We start from the raw sequence: 22,786 nt of genomic DNA on the forward strand, positions 1-22,786 counted from the left end.
GAGCCACTGCGCCCAGCCCTTTTTGTTTTTCTTAACTGCCCTGTTTATCAGTCCTGATACCTTGCATCATTAACTAGTTCATTATAACGACTCTCGTGTGAGAGGAGGGGAGGACTAGGAGTGGGGCATCATGTGGCATGTAGTACTAAAATGTTAATCTTGTCGCTACATCTCTGACTTGTCCTGGGGTACTGTTTGTGCTCTTCTCCCTGCTGCACTGCTAGAGTAGGTGTTTTTCCACTCACCCGCTCTCTAGATCCAGATGAACACATGCATGTGTGCGCTGTGTTGTCTTAGAGAAACTGAGATATGTTTATCATCCTTAGGACAAATTTGGAAGTGTTCTCATTAAAAGTTCTGAACAACGGATACGTGAACTTACGTGCCTATATCTGGAAAAATGTTTTAGTCTAATAAAAGTTGTTTTTTCCCCCATTCATTTTATGACATTAGATGAGTTTCATTTATTTCTTAATAGATTGAGTTTTGGCCTTTTTTTAACTTAATTTTTGTGGGTTTTTTCTTCTCAGGTTTTTCTTTACACTGTTATAAAGCACATATAAAACTTAGCATCATAGCCATTTTTAGGTGTACACTTTGTATTAAGTATATTTTACATTATTGATAAATCTTCAGGACATCTTATCTTGTAAAACTGAAAATCTGTACCTTTTAGACAGCTGCTCATTTTCTCCTTTCCCCAGCCCCTGGCGACCATTCTACTTTCTGTTGCTATAAATTTGACTATTGTAGATACCTCATGTAAGTAAAAGCATTTTAGTCTTTTTTGTGACTGGCATATTTAACTTAGCATCAAGGTTCATTTATGTAGCCTATGTCAGAATTTTCTTTTTAAGGCAGAATGTATATATCACATTGTGTTTATTCATTCATTGGCCTATAGATCTGGGTTCTTTTACCTCTTTATAATGCTATAAACGTGGATGTGCAATAAAACGTTTTGTGGCCGCGTGTGGTGGCGCATGCCTGTAATCCCAGCACTTCAGGAGTCTGAGGTGGGAGGATTGCTTTAGTCCAGGAGTTCTAGACAAGCCTAGGTAACATAGTGAGACCTTGCCTCTACAAAAAAAAAACTTAGCTGGTCTCAGTGGTTCGTGCCTGTATTGGAGGCTGAAGTGGGAAGATTGCTTGAGCCCAGGAAATTGAAGTGGCAGGGAGCCACGATCAAACCACATTACCTTGGTGACATTGTGAGAGCCTGTCTCAAAAACACCAAACAAAAAACCATTTTGTATTTTGATCTTTTGTATTTTAATTTTCCTTTTTTATTAGTGCACAAAACAACTTGCAGCAGCTTTTCATGAGGAATTTGTTGTGAGAGAAGATTTAATGGGCCTGGCAATAGGAACACATGGTAGTAACATTCAGCAAGCTAGGAAGGTTCCTGGAGTTACTGCCATCGAGCTAGATGAAGATACCGGAACATTTAGAATCTATGGAGAGGTAAGTTCTCTGTTGCCTGCCTTGGTCTTTACTGTAATGTATTAACCATCTGTTGTTTGATTATATTTTTATCTGAAATTCCAGTTTCCCAGTGAAATACTTTTGAGGTAGAATTTATTCAGTTAGCATCAGTCAGCCTCGTAATCATGACTTAAGGTAAATTGAAGCTAATTTTGTACTGGGGGAGTGAAAGATTTACTGAGTAATTAAGGATGTAGTGTTTTCTAATTGAAATTTCTTAACTGCTTTTAGTTTACTTCAGTTTTATGCCCATATCAAATAATTTATCCAATTATTATTTTTTTTTTTTTGAGTGCTTACTGTGTGCCATACACTGGTAGGAGTCAATGGCATATATTAGAATAACTTTTCTAGAACTTGAATTTCTGTAATACTTCATCACTAGTGAATCATGACATTTGCAGGGGTAGGAAATTCGAAAGTTATTTTTAAATCGTAATTCAGCCAGGTGTAGTGGCATACACCTGTAGTCCCATCTACTTGGGAATCTGAGCCAGGAGGATTGCTTGAACCCATGAGTTTTAATCCAGCCAGGGCAACATAGAGTTTAAAAAAAAAAAATATATATATATATATATATATATATATGCTAATGTATGTATACACGCACATCTATTTTTATGTATATAAATTGAGACCATCCTTCAAATTTGAGTAAGTGAATTTTTTTTTTTTTTTTAGTAAGAGACAAGGTTTTGCCATATTGCACAGGCTGGTCTCGAACTCCTGAGCTCAGGTGATCTGCTTGCCTCCGCTTCCCAAAGTGCTGGGACTGTAGGCATGAGCCACTATGCCTGGCCTGGATTTTTTTTTTTTTTTTTGAATGACAATTTTGTGTCTTGACTTTTTTGTTTCTTTGTTTTTGAGTCGGAGTTTTGCTCGTTACCCAGGCTGGAGTGCAATGGCGCGGTCTTGGCTCACCGCAACCTCCGCCTCCTGGGTTCAGGCAATTCTCCTGCCTCAGCCTCCTGAGTAGCTGGGATTACAGGCTCGCACCACCATGCCCAGCTAATTTTTTGTATTTTTAGTAGAGATGGGGTTTCACCATGTTGACCAGGATGGTCTCCATCTCTTGACCTCGTGATCCACCTGTCTAGGCCTCCCAAAGTGCTGGGATTGCAGGCGTGAGCAATCGCACCCGACCGTGTCTTGACTTTTTAATACATAGCTCTATGAAAAGCTTCTTTCACATGGTAAAGCTGACTGGAGGCTTCATTTTTAATTTTGAAACTTTAAAAGTAGATAGTATAACATAGTAATTAAGAAGACAGCCAGGCATGGTAGCTCCTGTGCGTAACTCCATCAGTTTTGGAGGCTGAGGCAGGAAGATCTTGAGGCCAAGACTTGAGTGGCTGCAGTGAGCTGTGGTTGTGCCATTGTCCTCTAGCCTGAGTGACAGAGCCAAGGTTCTTTCTTTCTTGCTGACAAGGAGGAAAGGAAGAAGAAAAAAAGACAGCCTTTGGAGCTATACTGCCTGGATTGGAATTCCATCTACCACTTTAGTAGGCTTGGAGTACCTTACTTTACTTCCTTGTATAAGTGTTCTCATTATAAAATAATAACAGTAGTACTTACCTTAATATAGTTTTTTTTTTTTTTTTGAGATGGAGTTTCACTCTTGTTACCCAGGCTGGAGTGCAATGGCGCGATCTCGGCTCACCACAACCTCTGCCTCCTGGGTTCAGGCAATTCTCCTGCCTCAGCCTCCTGAGTAGCTGGGATTACAGGCACGTGCCAGCATGCCCAGCTAATTTTTTGTATTTTTAGTAGAGACGGGATTTCACCATGTTGACCACGCTGGTCTCGATCTCTCGACCTCGTGATCCACCTGCCTCGGCCTCCCAAAGTGCTGGGATTACAGGCTTGAGCCACCGCGCCCGGCCCTTAATATAGTTCTTAAGGATGGAGTATATTGTAAAAAATATTTATTGTATGTCATGTAGTAAGCACACAATAATTTGAGCTACTGTTTTAATATTTTTCAAAATTTTGTTAGCTTTTTTTTTTTTTTTTTTTTTAAAGAGGGTATATAGTCTGTTGCTCCAGCTGGAGTGCAATGGTGTGATTGTAGCTCACTGCAGCCTCAAACTTCTGGGCTCAAGCAATCCTCTGGCCTCAGCCTCTTGAGCAGCTGGGACTACAGGCTTGTGCTTCCATGCTGGGCTAATTTAAACATGTATCTATATATTTTGTATAGAAGGGGGTTTCCTATGTTGCCCAGGCTAGTCTCAAACTCTTGGCTTAAATGATCCTCCTACATTGGCCTCTCAGAGTGCTGCGTTTACAGACATGAGGCTACCACATCTGGCATTAGCTATGGTTATTAAAGAACAAACGTTAAAAATGAAAGTAACTTTATTGAGAGGTAGAAAGTTTATTTAGAGACTCATTCCCAACCCTTTAGTCGTTTAAAATTATAGTCATTAGAAATTACCAATTTTGATTATCTTATCAGACAGAAGGTACTTTTTAAAAATGCATCTCTGCAAAAATAGCTTTTTGAGTCATATACCTGATTTTGAGAATAAAATAATTCAGATAATTTAGACAGTTTGTATTGTTAACATTCAACATGAGAATTACAACCTGGGAGTATATTTAGGATTGGGTTGAAGTTTGGCGGTTCAGCAGCTGTGTAATGTAAACTCTGATACTAAATTTCTCAGCAGCTTAAAAAAGATTTTAGAGATCTTATTTTTGGTTTTAATAGTACTGACTGATTTGGGGTTTTTAAAAATGATTTTTTTAAGTACTTTGTGAATCACTTCACCTGAAATCTCTCCTCAATGGAATGAGCATAATCTTTTAGTAAAACATAATTATTCAGAATTTTCTCTTTTCTCATCTCTTTGTTGTGGATTGTGGGTTGCTTCAAGATTGAAAAAGGAATTCATTTTCATTTTTCCCCTCATCTACAGAGTGCTGATGCTGTAAAAAAAGCTAGAGGTTTCTTGGAATTTGTGGAGGATTTTATTCAGGTTCCTAGGAATCTCGTTGGTAGGTACTTTTACTAAATGTTAAATAAATTAAACATTGTTTAGTTACATACAGCGACTATTGAAAACTAGTCTTGTAGTCTAATAACTTTATTCCACTTATGTGTACAATTATTTAGACAGCAATACTTACTTTTTTGGTGATAACATTTTGTGTGACTTGTAACTTGTTTTTGTCATGTGTTAAAAAGTTAAGGACGTTTGTTTCTTCTGTACAAGGTGACCCACTAATAAGGCCCAGGGTTTTTATAACAGTTTGCCATTACAGTTTTTTGTAAGCCTTCTCATCCCGTGGGATCTTTCCTGTTATTCTCACTCCTTTATGGTCTTTTCATCATTAATTTATATTTGCCAAAATTATGATAGTACTTTTTGAAAAGGTATTTATGATAATTGTTTAGTGCAGAAGAAAAGTAACTGAACTAACAAACAGTAGGGTAACAGATTCTACACAGTAGGTCCTGAGTAACAAGTTGTTGCAAAGGCATAGAATAATAAGGTAAGAGCTTACTGGCAGGAGAGAAGGATGATAATGTGAGGGAGGTTTCACTATTAGTTACTTGACACCATTACTGAAACTGTTGTACCCATGGATTATAATGAAGTGACAAGAATTAGAAGCTGGTTAAATGAGCACTGTAGCTTGGAGTGAGTTAATTTGTAGCTCTGTTACTATGCCCTGCATTGGTGCTGTCTTTTAGGTGCTGTGTGAGACAATCGTGAAGGCTTTGGTTATGTGTTAAATATGCAATGAGTATACCAAAAATTGACTCTTGTAAATATTTAATATAAAAAGAAGCATCAAGATAATGTAGTGAGTTTACTAGAAGGGGGATGAGTTTTTGTTCCCTATTATCTCTCAATTTTTTTTTCATGCTAAGGAAATACTTTCAGCTTCTTGGGTTCCACTTACATAATGTGGCCTGTTCTGTCTTCAGGAAATGATTTAACTACAGGCATTCTATTTGTTAAATTGTTTAAAACAAACATTAATAGAAAAATGTTAAAAAAAAAAAACTCTTTCATTCTGAAAAGATTGTTTTCTTGACCATTAATGAATAGTGCATTCAGGAAAAGTAGTTTACAAGACACCAGTTAGTTTCTTGGAATTCAACTATTAGTATTTATGTAAAAAGCCTGCCTTTCTTTTTCTTTTTTTTTTTTTTTTCCTTCTGACAGTCTTGCTTTGTCACCCAGGCTGGAGTCAGTGGCCTGATCTCAGCTCATTGCAGCCTCTGCCTCCCGGGTTCAAGCAATTCTCCTGCCTCAGCCTCCTGAGTAGCTGGGACTACAGGCATCCGCCACCATGCTTGGCTAATTTTGTGTTTTTAGTAGAGACGGGGTTTCACCACATTGGCCAGGCTGGTCTCAAACTCCTGACTTTGTGAGCTGCCATGCCTGGCTATAAAAAGTCTTTCAGTTCTGCTCAAACATTTGGATAGGTGTGGCATTACTGCCAGTTGTGTAAGCTCTGTTTTATTAGTTCTTGGTATACCTTTGTTCACTGTAGTCTGAAGTGCTAGAAAGATGACTTGAGATGTTAAAATTGAATATAAACCTGAAGAATTTTGTATCGTTATAAATATACATAGGTAGGGTCCACAGTGTTATCAAATGTTTATCAGTATCAAATGGAATCACCTTTCACCAGAAAGCTGCTTTTGAAAATGATGCCCTTTTTTAAAAAAATTGTAATTATTTGACATCTGTCAGTACTAACATTGTGGTAACTGCTCTATAGAGCATAATTGAACTTCACTAAGGTCTCCTCACTTGTTGCTATTTTTTTGGGGGCGGGGGAGATGGAGCTTTGCACTTGTTGCCGAGGCTGGAGTGCAATGGTGTGATCTCAGCTCACTGCAACCTCCTCCTCCCGGGTTCAAGCGATTCCCCTGCCTCAGCCTCCCAAGTAGTTTGGACTACAGGCATGCGCAGCACACTTGGGCTAATTTTGTATTTTTAATAGAGACCAGGTTTTTCTATGTTGATCAGGCTGGTCTCAAACTCCCAACCTCAGGTGATCCTCCTGCCTTGGCCTCCCAAAGTGCTGGGATTACAGGCGTGAGCCACCGTGCCCAGCCGGTTTCCTCACTTGTAAAAATGATTTGGCAGTGGGTTTGTGAAAGGGAACCGAGTTTCTTTTCAGTCCAAGTCTATCAATTATAAAAGACAGCCTTGGTCTTAGACAGTTTGTGATCCCTAGAGAATTGAGTAAAAATTTCTGGTGTTTAAAAAATAAGAAAATTGGGTATATTAGTAGTTCTCTGATTGTTGTCTTTATTCAGTGAAGTGGTGAGTACCTGTTGTCTCTTCTGGATCTTGTCTCCATTGGCTCTGGTGATGTGGGTTGTGTGCTCTTCAGGAAATACACATTAGCAGTAACTGTTACACAGTGGTGGAATACTCAGAAGGAGCATAAGAATTTCTCTTGGTCGTCATGTGTACAGATAAAATATTTCCCTCAATAATGTTTTATGGATAAAGCAGTCTTTTGAAAAATAGTACATTGTTAGTCCAAATGAAAGAAAAAAAGAACTGAGGAATAAAAGGGAATGAGGACACGTGGTGGGTAAGTTTCAGCGAGAATTTCCTTCCTCATTCAGATTCCTCGAGTTCTAAGGTGACCATTCCCACCCCTCCCAAATGAAAGGAAAAATTATCTGAATATTGATTTGAAAATGATTCAAAACCTTTCACCTCCAGAAGCCTTCCTTAATCACTTCTCTCTGTCCCTTAAGCATTCGTATTCAGTGCTCAATTTATACTACAGGTCTGCTTCAATTTGTCAATATGGTCTGGAGTTTAAACTATGGAAATGGTCATTTAAAGTATTGACGGTCTCTGGTGGGACTAAATAAAACTTGCAGGTAGGTTCCTACCAAGGACCCCAGAAGGGTGATGGATGATCACTCACAACTGGTATAGTTCAAAAGAAGGAAGTGGCAAAGGTTCTGGGGGAGGAATATGGCATATCATCCTAATCTTTGTTCTTCGGAAGGCATTTACTTATTTTTAGCAGGGTCAAGGATGGAGTTGCTGCTTGAGCTTCACTGTGTTAACAATGAAGGTTGCTTTTATGTGCTGCTGCTAGGTCTGCTCAGAGAAGATCCATGTCATGTGAATTCCCTGCCCTACTTTTTTTTTTTTTAACCTGTTCAATTGCTGCTGCTTTGAAATTTAGGATTATTAATGGGGAACAAGGCTTGAGAGTAGGAATACAAGATAGAAAAACCCATTATAGTCATATTACTGTATTGACCAGTCTACTGTTGTCCTTGTTCTTATTCATTCTTTAATGGAAACTGTTTGTTCAGGCATGCAATAGGAAAATCTTCCATTTTAACTCTTTCAACCAAGATTTAAGTTTTTGCGAAAAGTGATTTACTTAAATTATTTGAGGATGTGGACTTGATAACAACAGTGCTGTTGCTGTTCCCTAAGGGATACATCTGTTCCATATGGTGAAGGTTACTTGAATAGTGCTTGCTAATAGGTACACAGCTCAGTGTTGCTTTATAGTTTATGTGAGTACATGCTAATCTTTTTTGAGATGGAGTTTCGCTCTTGTCACCCAGGCTGGAGTGCAATGGCACGATCTTGGCTCACCGCAACCTCCGCCTCCTGGGTTCAGGCAGTTCTCCTGCCTCAGCCTCCCAAAGTGCTGGGATTACAGGCTTGAGCCACGGTGCCCGGCTTGTGCTAATCTTTGGATAGATAGTCCTTCAGGGAAAAAGAGCCTTTTGACCCCTTTGTTTATGAATACACTCAATAACTGCTGTTTGACAGACTTTTTTTTTTTTTTTTGAGACGGAGTTTTGCTCTTGTTACCCAGGCTGGAGTGCAATGGCGCGATCTTGGCTCACCGCAACCTCCGTCTCCCGGGTTCCGGCAATTCTCCTGCCTCAGCCTCCTGAGTAGCTGGGATTACAGGCACGTGCCACCATGCCCAGTTAATTTTTTGTATTTTTAGTAGAGACGGCATTTCACCATGTTGACCAGGATGGTCTCGATCTCTCGATCTCGTGATCCACCCGCCTTGGCCTCCCAAAGTGCTGGGATTACAGGCTTGAGCCACCGCGCCCGGCCTTGACAGACTTTTAATTGTAGGAAAGTTAATTTGAATTTTATATCGTTCTGCAATATTTTATACCTAGCAAGACAACATATTATGTACATGCTGTATGTAATTTTTTATATAGCTGTGAAATAGTTTAAATACTTCTTGGTTAAAATGTAATACATGTAAATATTCTAAAGTTATCTTCAAGTCATAGAACTCTCTTGGACAGATAGAAACTTGAAAATAAAAGTAAGATTGATAGATTTGTTACTTATGTGAATTACGAAAGTCAAATTATAATTAATGTCAAGTAAAAATAGTTTTCTCTTTGCCTTTATGTACATATTCATGGTTTTGAAATGGGTTCGGTATTTTAAAAATATGAAAGTGATAAAAGGATATTTTAAAAGTCTAGATTCTGAAAATGTCTAGCACTGTTGTCATTCCCAGTTAGTAACCTTGGGCATGCTGAAAGGGAGTGAGTTTCAGACCAGGGATAACATTCCTTGGTAGTCTGTGGGGTGGAGTAATTGACAGTAAAAAGATGGAGCTTCACTGGACGATTATAATTACTAGCAAGTTAACAATAGTTGGGCCAATACTGAAAGAATAGCAGAATTGGTTTTTAGCTTACCTTTATATTTGTTTTCTCTTACTAAAGGAAAAGTAATTGGAAAAAATGGCAAAGTTATTCAAGAAATAGTGGACAAATCTGGTGTGGTTCGGGTGAGAATTGAAGGGGACAATGAAAATAAACTACCCAGAGAAGATGTAAGTGTTTAAAATGTAATTTCTTTGCCTCTTTAAAATGTCCTTTTTTTGGCCACCTTAATAGTGGTAGAAATTTTATCCGTTAGAGGGTTTTTCTTTCTTGTTTTTAAAATTCTGTTTTTGTAACACTGCTTTATACGCTTAGAAAACAATCATTTTCCACTGTGTGGGTGTTGCTCTTCATTGTTTTGGTAGTACTTCAGTAAAAAAAAAAAAAAAAGCCAGTTCATGATAAAAAGATGTCTATTTGATAATCTTAACAGTTATGTTTCATACGTAGAGTGTAAAGCTATAGAATTTGATACTTTCAAAGAAATTTTTAATTTGAATAGGTTTTGGCGTATGGGTGGGTTTTGGTTACATGGTTAAGGTTCTTTAGTGGCGATTTCTGAGATTTTGGTGCACCTGTCACCTGAGCAGTGGACACTGTACCCAATATGTCATCTTTTATCCCTCACTCCCTCAACCTTCCTCCCCACTGAGTTCCCGAACTCCATTATAGCATTCTTTTGTCTTTGTGTCCTCATAGCTTAGCTCCCCCCTACAAGTGAGAACATACGTTATTTGATTTTCCATTCCTGATTTACTTTACTTAGAATAATGGCCTCAATCCAAGTTTCTCTAAAAAAATGTTATTTTGTTCATTTTTACGGCTGAGTAATATTCCACTGTGTAGATAGATATACCACATCTTCTTTTTAACCATTCATTGGTTTATGGGCACTTAGGTTGGTTCCATATCTTTGCTGTTGTGAACCATGCTGACATAGGAATTGTAGATCATACTCTCCTCAACCATTTTATACAATCTGAAAGTATTGACTTTTTTTCTTTTCTGAGATGGAATCTCGTCCTGTCGCCAGGTTGGAGTACAGTGGCACGATCTCGGCTCAGTGCAGCCTCTGCCTCCCAGGTTCAAGCGATTCTCCTGCCTTAGCCTCTTGAGTAGCTGTGACTACCGGCGGCACTGCCATACCCAGCTAATTTTTGTATTTTTAGTAGAGGTAGGGTTTCAGCATGTTGGGCAGGATGGTCTCAATCTCTTGACCTTTTGATCTGCCTGCCTCACCCTCCCAAAGTGCTGACCTTTTCTTGATTGAAATCCTCTTATGCTTTTACGTTGCTATTAATTCTGATCCTAGCTTTCTAAAATTTTTCATCTTTTTTCCAACATGTTGATGTTTTGACCCTAATTTTGTTCTTTACTTCTTGTACATCATTTTAAGGATCTCACATTTATGGCTTCAGTGGTCTGTTCTATATGCTTAAGCTTTGTGTGCCTGAATATATGACAAGGAGTTTTTACAAAATCATCAGAAAATAGTCAAAACTGCTTTAGCTTTGCACAGCAGAGCATTGTATGGGGAGTTTGTTAACCTGTTGGATACAGGATCTGTCTTTTAAAAAGAGAAAACTATGTATTTAGCCCAACCAAGTATTGGTATTATAAAGATGTTAAAGATAGCCACTTCCTTTATTCCTTTTAATTAGAATGTGGAGGAATAAATGAGGAACAACAAATGTTTAGGTATCATCACACAAATTAATACTTGTGGCTTGGAATGCTGTTTTCAGTAATTTTATTCTATACTGCTTTAAAAAGTACAAATCTCACAGAACTTACTCTTCATAAGCACTTCTGCCCCATTTTGCATTATTTTAAGATGGCTTAAGATAAGGATTAAGGCTGGGTGTGGTGGCTCAGGCCTGTCATCGCAGCACTTTGGGAGGCTAAGATGGGTGGATCACCTGGGGTCAGGAGTTTGAGACTAGCCTGTCGAAGATGGAGAAACCCCACCTCTGCTAAAAATACAAAATTAGTTGGACGTGGTGGCGCCTGCCTGTAATCCCAGCTACTCCGGAGGCCAAAGCAGGAGAATTGCCTGAACGCTGAGAGGCAGAGGTTGTGGTGAGCTGAGATTGCACCATCGCACTCCATCCTGGGAAACAAGAACGAAACTCTGTCTGAAAGAAATAAAATAAAAATATAAGGATTAAAACTGATGGTCTCATGCCATTGTTATTGGCACCTTTTTTTGTTATGCTTAGTATAACTAATGGAAAGATGAATGCTGAACCATTTGGCATACAACCACTGCCTAAACGTTTGTCTTAAAATCATGGTAGTTACTGGCCAGGACCGTTAACTTGGTCGACTGCATTTCTAAGTGTGATATTAATGTCTTCTGTTAGCTTGATTTATTCCCAGTTGCTTTTCAGTATTTATTTTGTTGTAAGCATATTCTTCTAGGTTTTCCTTCATAAGTAAGAATTTACTGTACTTCCTTGTTTGTAGTTTTGGCCATTGTTACTGTCATTTCTATGCCAGGGCCAAGAGACATAAATACTTGCAGAGGCCAAGCAGGTACATGAGTAGGCAAGTTGAACTGTGTAGATAGGTGGAGAGGACAGTGCCTTTCTTCATAGGGAATGCATGCCTTATTTTTTGCTACAGTGATATGTTTTGAGAAGCAGGAAACCTATAATATGCAAATTTTCAGTTTTCAAAACACTGCATGGTAAAATAAATCCGAAGGTTAGTATTGGCTTATTGGTGCCACCATTTAACAATTTAAGTTGGAGACTCAGTGTATAACTTCTTTACTCTGAAGGCTTTGGTGATCTGTCGCTAGCCTGAAATGACTTTTTGTACCTGTAATGTACTATAGTAATTATTGTCTTTATAATTGAGTTTTTAATGATAGCCTTTCGGTCTTACTTACATGTTGTTTTCTGGTATATGTCTCCAAACCAGTTTATAAACTCCTTGAAATCAGGAAGTCAAATCTGAACTCCCGTATTTTTCATTCTCGCCTATGACTATGAATTGAGTACAACGGGCACTTTTTAATTATAAAAGTTTAATAAATGTTAGAATAACAGATGAGTATAATATCAAAAACAGATGTGTATCTGTGCTTTCTACATGTCTCTCCTTTACTCGTCATGCCTCCTAGGCTTTAACCTGTTGAAGCCGCTGTTGCATGGTTTTGTTTTGAGATTATAAACAACGCTGACTGGGCACCATGGCTCATGCCCCAGCATTTTGGGAGGCCGAGGCAGGTAGATTACGAGATCAAAAGTTTAGGACCAGCCTGGCCAAGATGGTGAAACCCTGTCTCTACTAAAAATACAAAAATATTAGCCAGGCACGGTGGCGGGTGCCTGTAATCCCAGCTACTCAGGAGGCTGAGGCAGAGAATTGCTTGAACCCAGGAGGTGGAGGTTGCAGGGAGCCGAGATCACGCCACTGCACTCCAGCCTGGGCAACAAGAGCGAAACTCTGTCTCTAAATAAATAAATACATACATAAATATCATAAAAACAGTGCTGTAGTGAACATCCCCTGTAACTCTTTGCCAACTATAAATGGAGAGGAAATTCTCCATGTTGCCCAGTCTGGTCTTGAACCTGGGCTGAAGTGATCCATGTGATAGATCAGAGGTTTTTTAATAGTATTTAAATTTTTAGAGCTTGATAATTATTTATTTTCTCACACATCTCTATCACCAGTGTAGGAAATAGGTCTGTTTTACACATATTTCCATTATTAGGTTTTATCAAACTTTACTTAATGCCATTACAGAAAGTATACCACATTATCTTTCTGTATGCTTAAAAGATACTTAATTTTCTGTGAACTTTTTGTCCTTTATTTATTTTTTGTCTTCAGTATTAGTGGGGTATAAGACTATTTGCATTTTTGTATGTGTAGCAAATATTCCTTATTAATTTTGACTTGATTTCTTTTTTCCTGAGCAGGCATTTAAAAATTTTTATATTGTTGGATTTTTTTTTTAGACTTTTGCTTTATGACTGGATTTTCTGTCATGCTTGGCAGGGTCTTTCCTGCTCCTAGATCATTTAGAAGTACATTATATTCTTGTTTTTGTTGTTGGTTTTTAGTGCATAAACTTTTTGCTCCAGTTGATACGTGTTTGGTGCAAGGTGTCAGGAATAGGGATTCAGATTTTTCTTCATGCTAACTGATTATCTCAGTGTTCATCTGTTACATAAAAATAATCAGTTTTTAGCATTTTTTAAAACAACCTTTTAAGTTTCACTTAAATAACTTAGAACAAATGAACTCATATTCATTAATAATCCTTCACTCTTCAGAGTTTACCATTCCTTTTTTAAGGCGTAAAGGTGATAACATTTCCCGTTGAAGGTCAAGACTCTTTATTTTTTATTCCCTTCAGGTCATCTGTCTGGAATGACTTTCTCTTTATGTATTTGGCAAAATTTTATTTTTAATAGTTTCTTTACATAACATTATTCTTTCTTATTCCATTAACTTTCCACACCTGGAGTTGCATGATTCACATTCTCCGTAAAATTCCTGTTTTTTGGTCATATCATTAATGCTATACAATGCATATTTTATAAGAATGTTTAGTATATTTTTTTCCTGAGATTTACAGAAACTTTATTCTTACACCTTAGCATAAGATCCTGGCAGTTAACAAATAGATATTATTTGGCATTAGGTAACTAGATAAAATTGGCTGGCTCAGTTGCAAATTCTATGCATTCAGCAAGTTATTTTGTTATCTATAAAGCCAGGATACTCTTTCTTAGTTAATTTTTTTTTTTTTTTTGAGACGGAGTTTCGCTCTTGTTACCCAGGCTGGAGTGCAATGGCGCGATCTCGGCTCACCACAACCTCCGACTCCTGGGCTCAGGCAATTCTCCTGCCTCAGCCTCCGGAGTAGCTGGGATTACAGGCACGCGCCACCATGCCCAGCTAATTTTTTGCACCTTTAGTAGAGACGGGGTTTCACCGTGTTGACCAGGATGGTCTCGATCTCTTGACCTCGTGATCCACCCGCCTCGGCCTCCCAAAGTGCTGGGATTACAGGCTTGAGCCACCGCGCCCGGCTCTTAGTTAATTTTTAAGTGAACATTAAATAAAATACATGGAATGCATAATACAGTCCTAAAAACAGGGTACTTGCTAAAGATATTTTTAGGTCCTTGCCTCCCCTCCCCTTTTAAAATTTACTTTGAATGTCCTTTTATCTGCTTGAAGAACTGTTAAGGACATTGTTAAGTTTCCCTCCTTTCAGGCTTTCATAGTTGAAGTGACTTCTTCACAGTCACTGTGAACCTTCATAATAGCTGTGCTGTATCCTAGCACTTGCCCTGTTGCCTAAGTTTTAAATTAACCATATCTATTTAAAAATCATTGTAATTTTTTAAAAAATTACTTTGAAAATAATTGAGTCATACATAGAACCAAAATTTCTTTTTTCTTTTTTCTTTTTTTTTTTTTGAGACGGAGTTTTCACTCTTGTTACCCAGGCTGGAGTGCAATGGCGCGATCTTGGCTCACTGCACCCTCAGCCTCCTGGGTTCAGGCAAGTCTCCTGCCTCAGCCTCCTGAGTAGCTGGGGATTACAGGCACGCGCCACCATGCCCAGCTAATTTTTTTTTGTACTTTTAGTAGAGATGGGGTTTCACCGTATTGACCAGGATGGTCTCGATCTCTTGACCTCGTGATCCACTCTCCTCGGCCTCCCAAAGTGCTAGGATTACAGGCTTGAGCCACCGCGCCCGGCCCCTAAAATTTCTTAACCCATGCTTAGTTTCATATTTAGAACCAAAAATCCCTAAGCCATTCTGTGTAAGTAACTGTTAGAAACTTCTGTAAAATGAAGAAAATTAGAGACATGGAAACTGATTGGGGGAGTTTATTTAAGCTTTACTCTCATTTTTCTCAGCCATTAAGAAGCTGGAAGTACGTTTCTTTAAAGAAGAAAAATTCAGTGTGCCATCTTATTTTTTTCTCTTCTGCCACTTTTTAAAAACCTTCTATTCAGAGGTTCAGCAAAGTAAACCAAGTCTGGCCTAATACTTTGATTTAGTTTAATACTTCTACGTATCTTAATAATTCCGTTAATTTTACATTGTGTAAATATTTATGCTCTGGAGTTGATATTTCTTTTAGTGGTCAGGAAGTACCTCTTATAGTACATTCAAGATTTTGGTACCTGAGCACGTACTGTAGGGATAACTGGGCTAATGAGCTTTATTATGTTTTAAAGCTATACCTACTAAGGTGATATATCTAGTCTCTAAGTTTATTGCCAGTTTGAAGGAACATTTTGTTTGATTTTGGAGACAGCCTTGCTCTGTTGTCCAGGCTGGAGGGCAGTGGCACAATCTTGGCTCACTGCAACCTCTGCCTCCCACATGAAAGCTGTCCTCCTGCCTCAGCCACTCAAGTAACTGGGACTACAGGCATGTACTACCATGTCAGCTAATTTTTGTATGTTTTGTGGAGACGGGGTTTCTCCGTGTTGCCCAGTCTGGTTTTGAACTCAGGTGATCCACCTGCCTCGGCCTCCCAAAATGCTAGGATTATAGGTGTGAGTCACTGTGACCTGTCAGAAAATCATCTTAACTTTAAACATTGACTTATATACTTGGAAAATTAAATTGATTATAAATCAGAAAACTTGGTATAAACTGATTTTTAAAAATGATTTTTAAAGTCTAACGCACAGTACACAATTTACAATAGTAAATTGTGCAAATATGACAAGTTACTGAAAATCTGAGTATTTCAACTTACATGGATTTTAGTATTTTTTTCTCCTTTAAATCTTGAAGTTTAGTACATGTAAATTGCTGTTTCAGAAAAGTTTTCCTAATTATATATTAGGGCTGGGTATAGTGGCTCATGCCTGTAATCTCAACACTTTGGGAAGCCAATAATCCCAGCCCTTTAGTAATGCAAGGCAGGAGGATCGCTTGAGGCCATGAGTTGGCAACAGACAAAGTCCCTGTCTGTATAAAAAATTTTAAAAAATATCTGGTTTTGGTAACACGCACCTATAGTCTCAGCAACTCTGGAAGCTCAGACAGGAGAATCACCTGAGCCCAGGAGTTTGATGCTGCAGTGAGCCCTGATGGGCAGTGGAGCAAGATGTCATCTCAAGAAAAAGACACATGCAGGCACAAACGTGCCTGTCAATTTCATGTCACTTTCAGGCTAGAACTTTGTTAAAATGTTAAATACTAAAGACTCTTTTTTTTTTTAAATGCAGGGTATGGTTCCATTTGTATTTGTTGGCACTAAAGAAAGCATTGGAAATGTGCAAGTTCTTTTAGAGTATCATATTGCTTATCTGAAGGTTTGTATATGGTTCATACTATATGGTTCGTACTATATCTGATATCATTGTTCGTGCATTTACTACATAAACATTGTACACTTATTACAAATTTAAAATGTCCTCATATTAAACATTTTATATTTGGAGTAAATATCAAGTCTTTAAATATTTTTGTTAATTCAGCTTCAGATTTGCTATTTTGCTACACGAGAATTTAAAAAGTCCTTTGTCATCATAAAATGACTGCCTTTGTGGGCATAGTTTCTCTTCTCTCTGAGCCTTTATATTTCTTTCCTTATTGTTGAAGAAACGGTTACCTTGTCTTCATGTAATTTGACTCTTATCTCCACTATGTCCACAGATACTATTGGAACCATTGTTACCAAAATAGTCTAGAGTTGATACATAAAGAGCAAGGGTTTTAGAAAAACATGACCTATAGATTATTAAACATTTTACGTTTATTTTCTCCTCTTTGCCTTTTATTCCTGCCTGCTGTGTTTCTCTTTTTAAAGTATAATATCCTCACCTGCTCTCTGCCTCTACTGTTTTCTCTCGTATCATTGCTGCAAAGATTTTGAAATCGGATAATGTCATTCCTTTTCTTTTGAAATTCATCTATATATAAAATTGCAATTAAAATTGGCATTTTATTTTATTTTTATTTTTATTTTTATTTATTTATTTTTTTTGAGACGGAGTTTCACTCTTGTTACCCAGGCTGGAGTGCAATGGCACGATCTCAGCTCACCGCAACCTCCGCCTCCTGGGTTCAAGCAATTCTCCTGCCTCAGCCTCCTGAGTAGTTGGGATTACAGGCACGTGCCACCATGCCCAGCTAATGTTTTTGTATTTTTAGTAGAGACGGGGTTTCACCATGTTGACCAGGATGGTCTCGATTTCTCGACCTCGTGATCCACCCGCCTCGGCCTCCCAAAGTGCTGGGATTACAGGCTTGAGCCACCGCGCCCAGCTAAAATTGGCATTTTAAAGCCAGCGCTGCATCTTTCAGTACTCATTTTAACCAAGAGCTTTCTCTACACATTGAACCTTTACATCCTGTAATGACCCGAATGTCTGAATGACGTCTAGCATTCTACTTCTATGTCACAACTGAGGTGTCACTACTTTGATAGGAAAGTAGCTTGTTAGTAGTAACTTTCATAGATGTTACCTGTATCTCATTCAGCAGTCCTAACTCCTTAAGGGCAAAATCTGGTAATATTGTATAATTATTAGCTATTTTTAATAAATAACTTATTCTAAAGCTGTTAATCATACCCTTGCTTGTGGAGAGCCTATGTAGTCTTTTACATTTCATGACTATAGCAGTGCATTTGACACTCTCTAGGCCAGGCGTCCCCAAACATGGCCTGCGGGCCGCATGTGGCCCCCTGAGGCCATTTATCCCCCCTCCACCCCGCCCCCCCGCACTAAAGGAAGGTGCACCTCTTTCATTGGTGGTCAGTGAGAGGAGCACAGTATGTGGCGGCCCTCCAACTGTCTGAGGGACAGTGAACTGGCCCCCTGTGTAAAAATTTTGGGGACGCCTGCTCTAGGCTGTTCAGTAAATGTTGAACTGAAACAGCAAATGATGTCACAAGTTCTGTTGACAGGAACACAATGCTTTTTACCATGTAATTGCCCAAGGTCATAGCTTTGGTAGGGAGTACAGCTCTAGCTCTAGGCTTTAAGAAGACAAAAAGTCACATACAACTTTTTTGTTTTGATTGTAGGAAGTAGAACAGCTAAGAATGGAACGCCTACAGATTGATGAACAGCTACGACAGATTGGTATGGGTTTCAGACCTTCTTCCACCAGAGGGCCTGAAAAAGAGAAAGGATATGCCACTGATGAAAGTACCGTCTCTTCTGTACAAGGTTCTAGGTCTTATAGTGGAAGAGGCAGAGGTCGTCGGGGCCCTAATTACACCTCCGGTTATGGTAAAAAAAACTTTTTTTTTTTTTTTTTTTGGTAATAGTAGTAGTAGTAATAATAGTTACAGTTTAGGTGCTCTAACGCATTTTCTTATAATCCATTGCTGTATCTTGGCTTTGAGGGTAGAAGGTAGTTCTGAAGGTTTAGTACATTTCTTAATAAAGTGGTGATGGTATACATTAAAATGAGAGTAAAATATATAAAATTTCCAAGCAGTTACGTAATGAAGCAAAGTATGTTTTTAAGTTGGTAGTTCAAAATTATGTTTTTTATAAATATTTAGAAAGAATACGTATGTAACTTGTTTTTCAAATATTTTGGTAGTAACAGTTTTATACCTTTCCCAGTAAATACCTAGTAACAGTGGTGATACTTTTAGGAATCATCTTTGTCTACCCTCTTAAAGTAAAAAATGAAAAGTATGTGAATCATTGCCAAGATTGCATATAGCAAGTTTACTAGCTTTTAAAAAATACTTTACTGACTCATTTGGCATGTTTGAATATATTAACATCTCGTATTTGGAATTCTTTGGTATAATAACATTTCACTAAAATGAAGGCTCTAAAAGCCAGAATCTAATTTAATACTTTACAAATGAACATTTTCTAAAATGTATTTCACTGTGAGGATTGTGACTAACCCAAGTAGGAAGAGGACAGTGGAGTGGTGATACTCTGCAATTCTCTAATCCTCAATTCTCCCTTATTCTTCTTCAGCTTTGCAGTTGTTCCGTTTTTCTGCCTTTGGACTTGGATCTTAGCAGTGCCTGATTTGTTTTTTGCCTTCTCCTGTTTTCTTTTCTCTTTTCCGTTCCTTTTCTTCACTCCTGTACTTACTCTCTTTTGAGGAAATACTTTATAAATCCTTTTTAAAAATGTAAGGCATTTGAAGAAAATAGAGATAAATGCAAATTTCATGAGTAATTGAAGGATAATCTAATGCTGTAAAAGTGACAGTGAGCTTGAACTATCTTCCCTTTGTTGTGGAGTTGTAAGTTTGTGTCCCTTCTTGTTAATACCGTATCTTTATATTCTCATTTTCTTACATACGTATTTTAGTTTAACGCTGTATTGAAACCTAAAAAGCAAAATTCTCATAATGTTCAGCATATAAGGGACTGAAAATTGCAAACGATTACTATATTCCTGAAAATACATTTAATGCAAAAGACGGTTAACCAGTAATCACATAGAAATTATATTCTCATTGATCTTTGAAGCATACATATTATTAGTATAATTAGATTTGGCTTATTGGATGATGAGTATGATGAATTCATTGAAGAATTTTATTAGCCTCTGGGAATTCTGCTTATTGATGAGAGCTTACTCTGGCAAAACGCTTTTGTTGAGATTAGATAATGAATTTATATGAGAGGTAGAAAAACAACATCTGGGTTTAAGAAAGCTGTGCAAATTGTTCAGTAGATGGCACTCTCAGCTCTGAATCTTTGGAGAATTAATACCATTTTATTTCTTGAAATAGTTATTTAACCTGAGTGGGCTTGAAAAAACAAGAAAAAAACATTTGAATGTAGTTGTAGATGTTCATGTATACTTTATATCAGAGGGACTTTCAGGTGATTTTATACATATATGAGATATATATCTATATGAAACAAGTACTATAATTCATCAGTATAATAGAAACTGTAAGAAACGTTTCCCAGTGTAACATCTCTGAAGTTGTTATGTATGTTAAATTGGACATCCTACAACTTTAATTAGCAATATTTTTTCTTTTTTAATGGCACGTAAAATAACCTTATAATTGATGTCATCTTGGATTTGATAAAACATGATTATTTTTAGCTATTAAGCTTAGCACAAAAAACCATTGAAATTGATGTATACCATCTCATACCATCTCATGATAAGGTGAATTTAGAAGTTTGAGGCAAAAATATGATTTTAAAATTGGTCAAAAACATGATGTCATGGAGACATTTAAAATTAAATTAGTGTCGTTACTTTTAAACTTGTTTAAAAAGACTTTGAATCACCAACTTGTATTTTACAAAATTGAGGGGTTAGAATAAATGGTTTCACTGGTTTCCATATTCACTTTCATTGCAGTAATAAATGCCACAAACTTGTGGGCTTGAACCACAGAAATTTATTGCCTTATCGTTCTGTTGGTCAGAAGCCTGAGATGGGTTTCACTAGGCTAAAGTCTTGTCAGCTGGGGTACATTTATTTCTGGAAGGTCTAGGCAGAGATTCCCTTTTCTGAAGTTGAGAAAGTTTGGCACTTTCTCAAGTTAAAGACCCAGTGAGATTAGTTTGAACCCACCTAGATAATCCAGGATAATCTCTTCTATCTCACGGTCTTTTAACTTTAGTCACATTTGCAGATTCCTTTGTGCTACCCCAGAAACATTTAATATGAGTTATTAAGAGTTTTTAATAATCTTGAGCACTAGCCAATTCATTAAAATTTTGGGGGGTCTGGCCTCAGTATCTGTGTTAACTTTTGAAATCTATTATTTAGACATTTCTTCTGAGTATCTTGAATTCTATATGTAGGTTAAATTTAAGGAAGACTTTCCTTGCTGCGACACTGGGTTAGATAAATATTACACTAGATTTCTAAGGATACTTGAATAGGAACTTTTGAGAGAATGTTCAAAATTAAGTATTCTTGATTTGCCCTCAATTTTGGTAATGTTTTCAGGTAGGGTAAAGGTTTGTAAATAAATTCAGAAGTTCTTAAAACATTCCAAAGGTTTTTTTCACTATTCAAGGAAAGATAAATTGCCTTCATTGCAGCATGAACTTAGGTAATTTTTCTGTTGACTCTCTTTCTGCACATCAGTTTTGTTTTTTTTTTTAAACTTCCATGACTTTATATTTTCTGGATATTATCCCCTTTTGCTGATGAGATGGTTACACCTTTGAATATATTACATAACAACCCATCTTAGACTGCAGTGGTTTTGAAGAAGTGAGCAGCCTTCTACACATCAGTTTTTAATCCATATTAATTAATAGATAGTTTTATTATAATAGTAGTATAATATTTGATGATTCCTTAATATGTTTTTGATTGATTTTATCTTTCATGGAGCTTTCTTTGAAGCAGCCAAACATTATTGTTTATTTAAACAATAATTTGTAGGAAATAATTTTGAACATTTTAAAGCCTCGTTTTATAGAAATCTAATTGGCTTATGTTCTTTTCTTTTCCAAGGTACAAATTCTGAGCTGTCTAACCCCTCTGAAACAGAATCTGAGCGTAAAGACGAGCTGAGTGACTGGTCATTGGCAGGAGAAGACGATCGAGACAGTCGACATCAGCGTGACAGCAGGAGACGCCCAGGAGGAAGAGGCAGAAGTGTTTCAGGGGGTCGAGGTCGTGGTGGACCACGTGGTGGCAAATCCTCCATCAGTTCTGGTAGTCTTTTATATACTCTGTCGGCATCCATTCTGTGTAAACAGTATAACTTGACGAAAGTTAATTCATCTCCCAGGGTCCTGCATTTTTTGAGGTTTCTCTTTCTACTCACTGTCTTAGAGAAAGTAGTGGACCACATAGCAATATCAGGAAAAGTCCTTGTAGAGTGTTTCAGTGAAGGTTTACTTAGAATATTTTGGTCAGAACTTTAGTTGGCTGCTTTTCTTTATGAGAGTCAGATGTTTATCTCTTCAGGTTTTGGAGGCTTATTTGATTAGAAATTTTTTGTTTTCCCTAGAATTTTTGGGTTATGTATTTTTGTTTGCGAGACAGACCCAGATATTTCTAACGTACAGAGAAGTCTCAATACTTTTCTATACTTAATATTGAAAACTAAGTGAAGAGTGTCCTTAGATACACTATATAGTACTTTGGGAACCGGGAAAAATTGTGAAATTAAGTTTTTTAATCATTTGAGGAATTGAGCTGTAACGAGGAGTGTTTGGATGACTAAAGATTTGAGTGTATAAGCAGCATTTTACTTGATGACTTCTGTCTTTTAAAATTCTTTTATGGTTTACGTTAAGTTGTGGGAATTTCCAGAATATTCTTGGTTAGCATAATGGGCTAGGGGGAGAATTGCCAGGGATACATAGACGATATTAAGGATATAACTTCGGCATATCATTATGGTATACCACTTTAAGAACCTCACAGTTTTCTTAATGTTATACTCGTGAAAACTTATGTAGTATTTTAAATAGTACAGAAAGTATTTGTATGTACATGAAATATAGATGCCAACTGTTTACAAATTACAAAAACCGGAACAAACCAGATTTTTCTCTCTTTCCACAGTACTATTCTTTGATCCCTAAGTTTAGTTTACAGGCTTTCAGGGAAATAGTTTTTATATTTTAGTACACTGTGCACTGTTACCAAGGTGTTTAAAATTATGGTATACTGAATTGCAAAATAAATGTACTTGACCTAGCGTTTATGATTAATGGATAAACTTA

At 37.4% G+C, this 22,786-nt stretch overlaps 1 protein-coding gene across 5 annotated transcripts in view; it reads left to right on the forward strand.

Annotated features, from left to right (window-relative positions):
- FXR1 (FMR1 autosomal homolog 1) overlaps positions 1–22,786 on the forward strand; it is a 66,902-nt gene that overhangs the window by 36,320 nt on the left and 7,796 nt on the right. For 3 of the 5 annotated variants that reach the window (XM_039478507.2, XM_039478508.2, XM_039478512.2), the window contains exons 8-13: positions 1,294–1,464; positions 4,404–4,482; positions 9,203–9,312; positions 16,365–16,451; positions 18,170–18,377; positions 21,564–21,767. In XM_039478507.2, coding sequence (XP_039334441.1) covers positions 1,294–1,464; positions 4,404–4,482; positions 9,203–9,312; positions 16,365–16,451; positions 18,170–18,377; positions 21,564–21,767 — 859 coding nt within the window. The remainder of the gene's footprint in view (positions 1–1,293; positions 1,465–4,403; positions 4,483–9,202; positions 9,313–16,364; positions 16,452–18,169; positions 18,378–21,563; positions 21,768–22,786) is intronic. The other 2 variants (XM_039478509.2, XM_039478510.2) reach the window with 1 other exon arrangement.

The sequence above is a fragment of the Saimiri boliviensis genome, chromosome 8 (assembly GCF_048565385.1).
Source record: "Saimiri boliviensis isolate mSaiBol1 chromosome 8, mSaiBol1.pri, whole genome shotgun sequence".
NCBI classification, from domain to species: Eukaryota; Metazoa; Chordata; class Mammalia; order Primates; family Cebidae; genus Saimiri; species Saimiri boliviensis.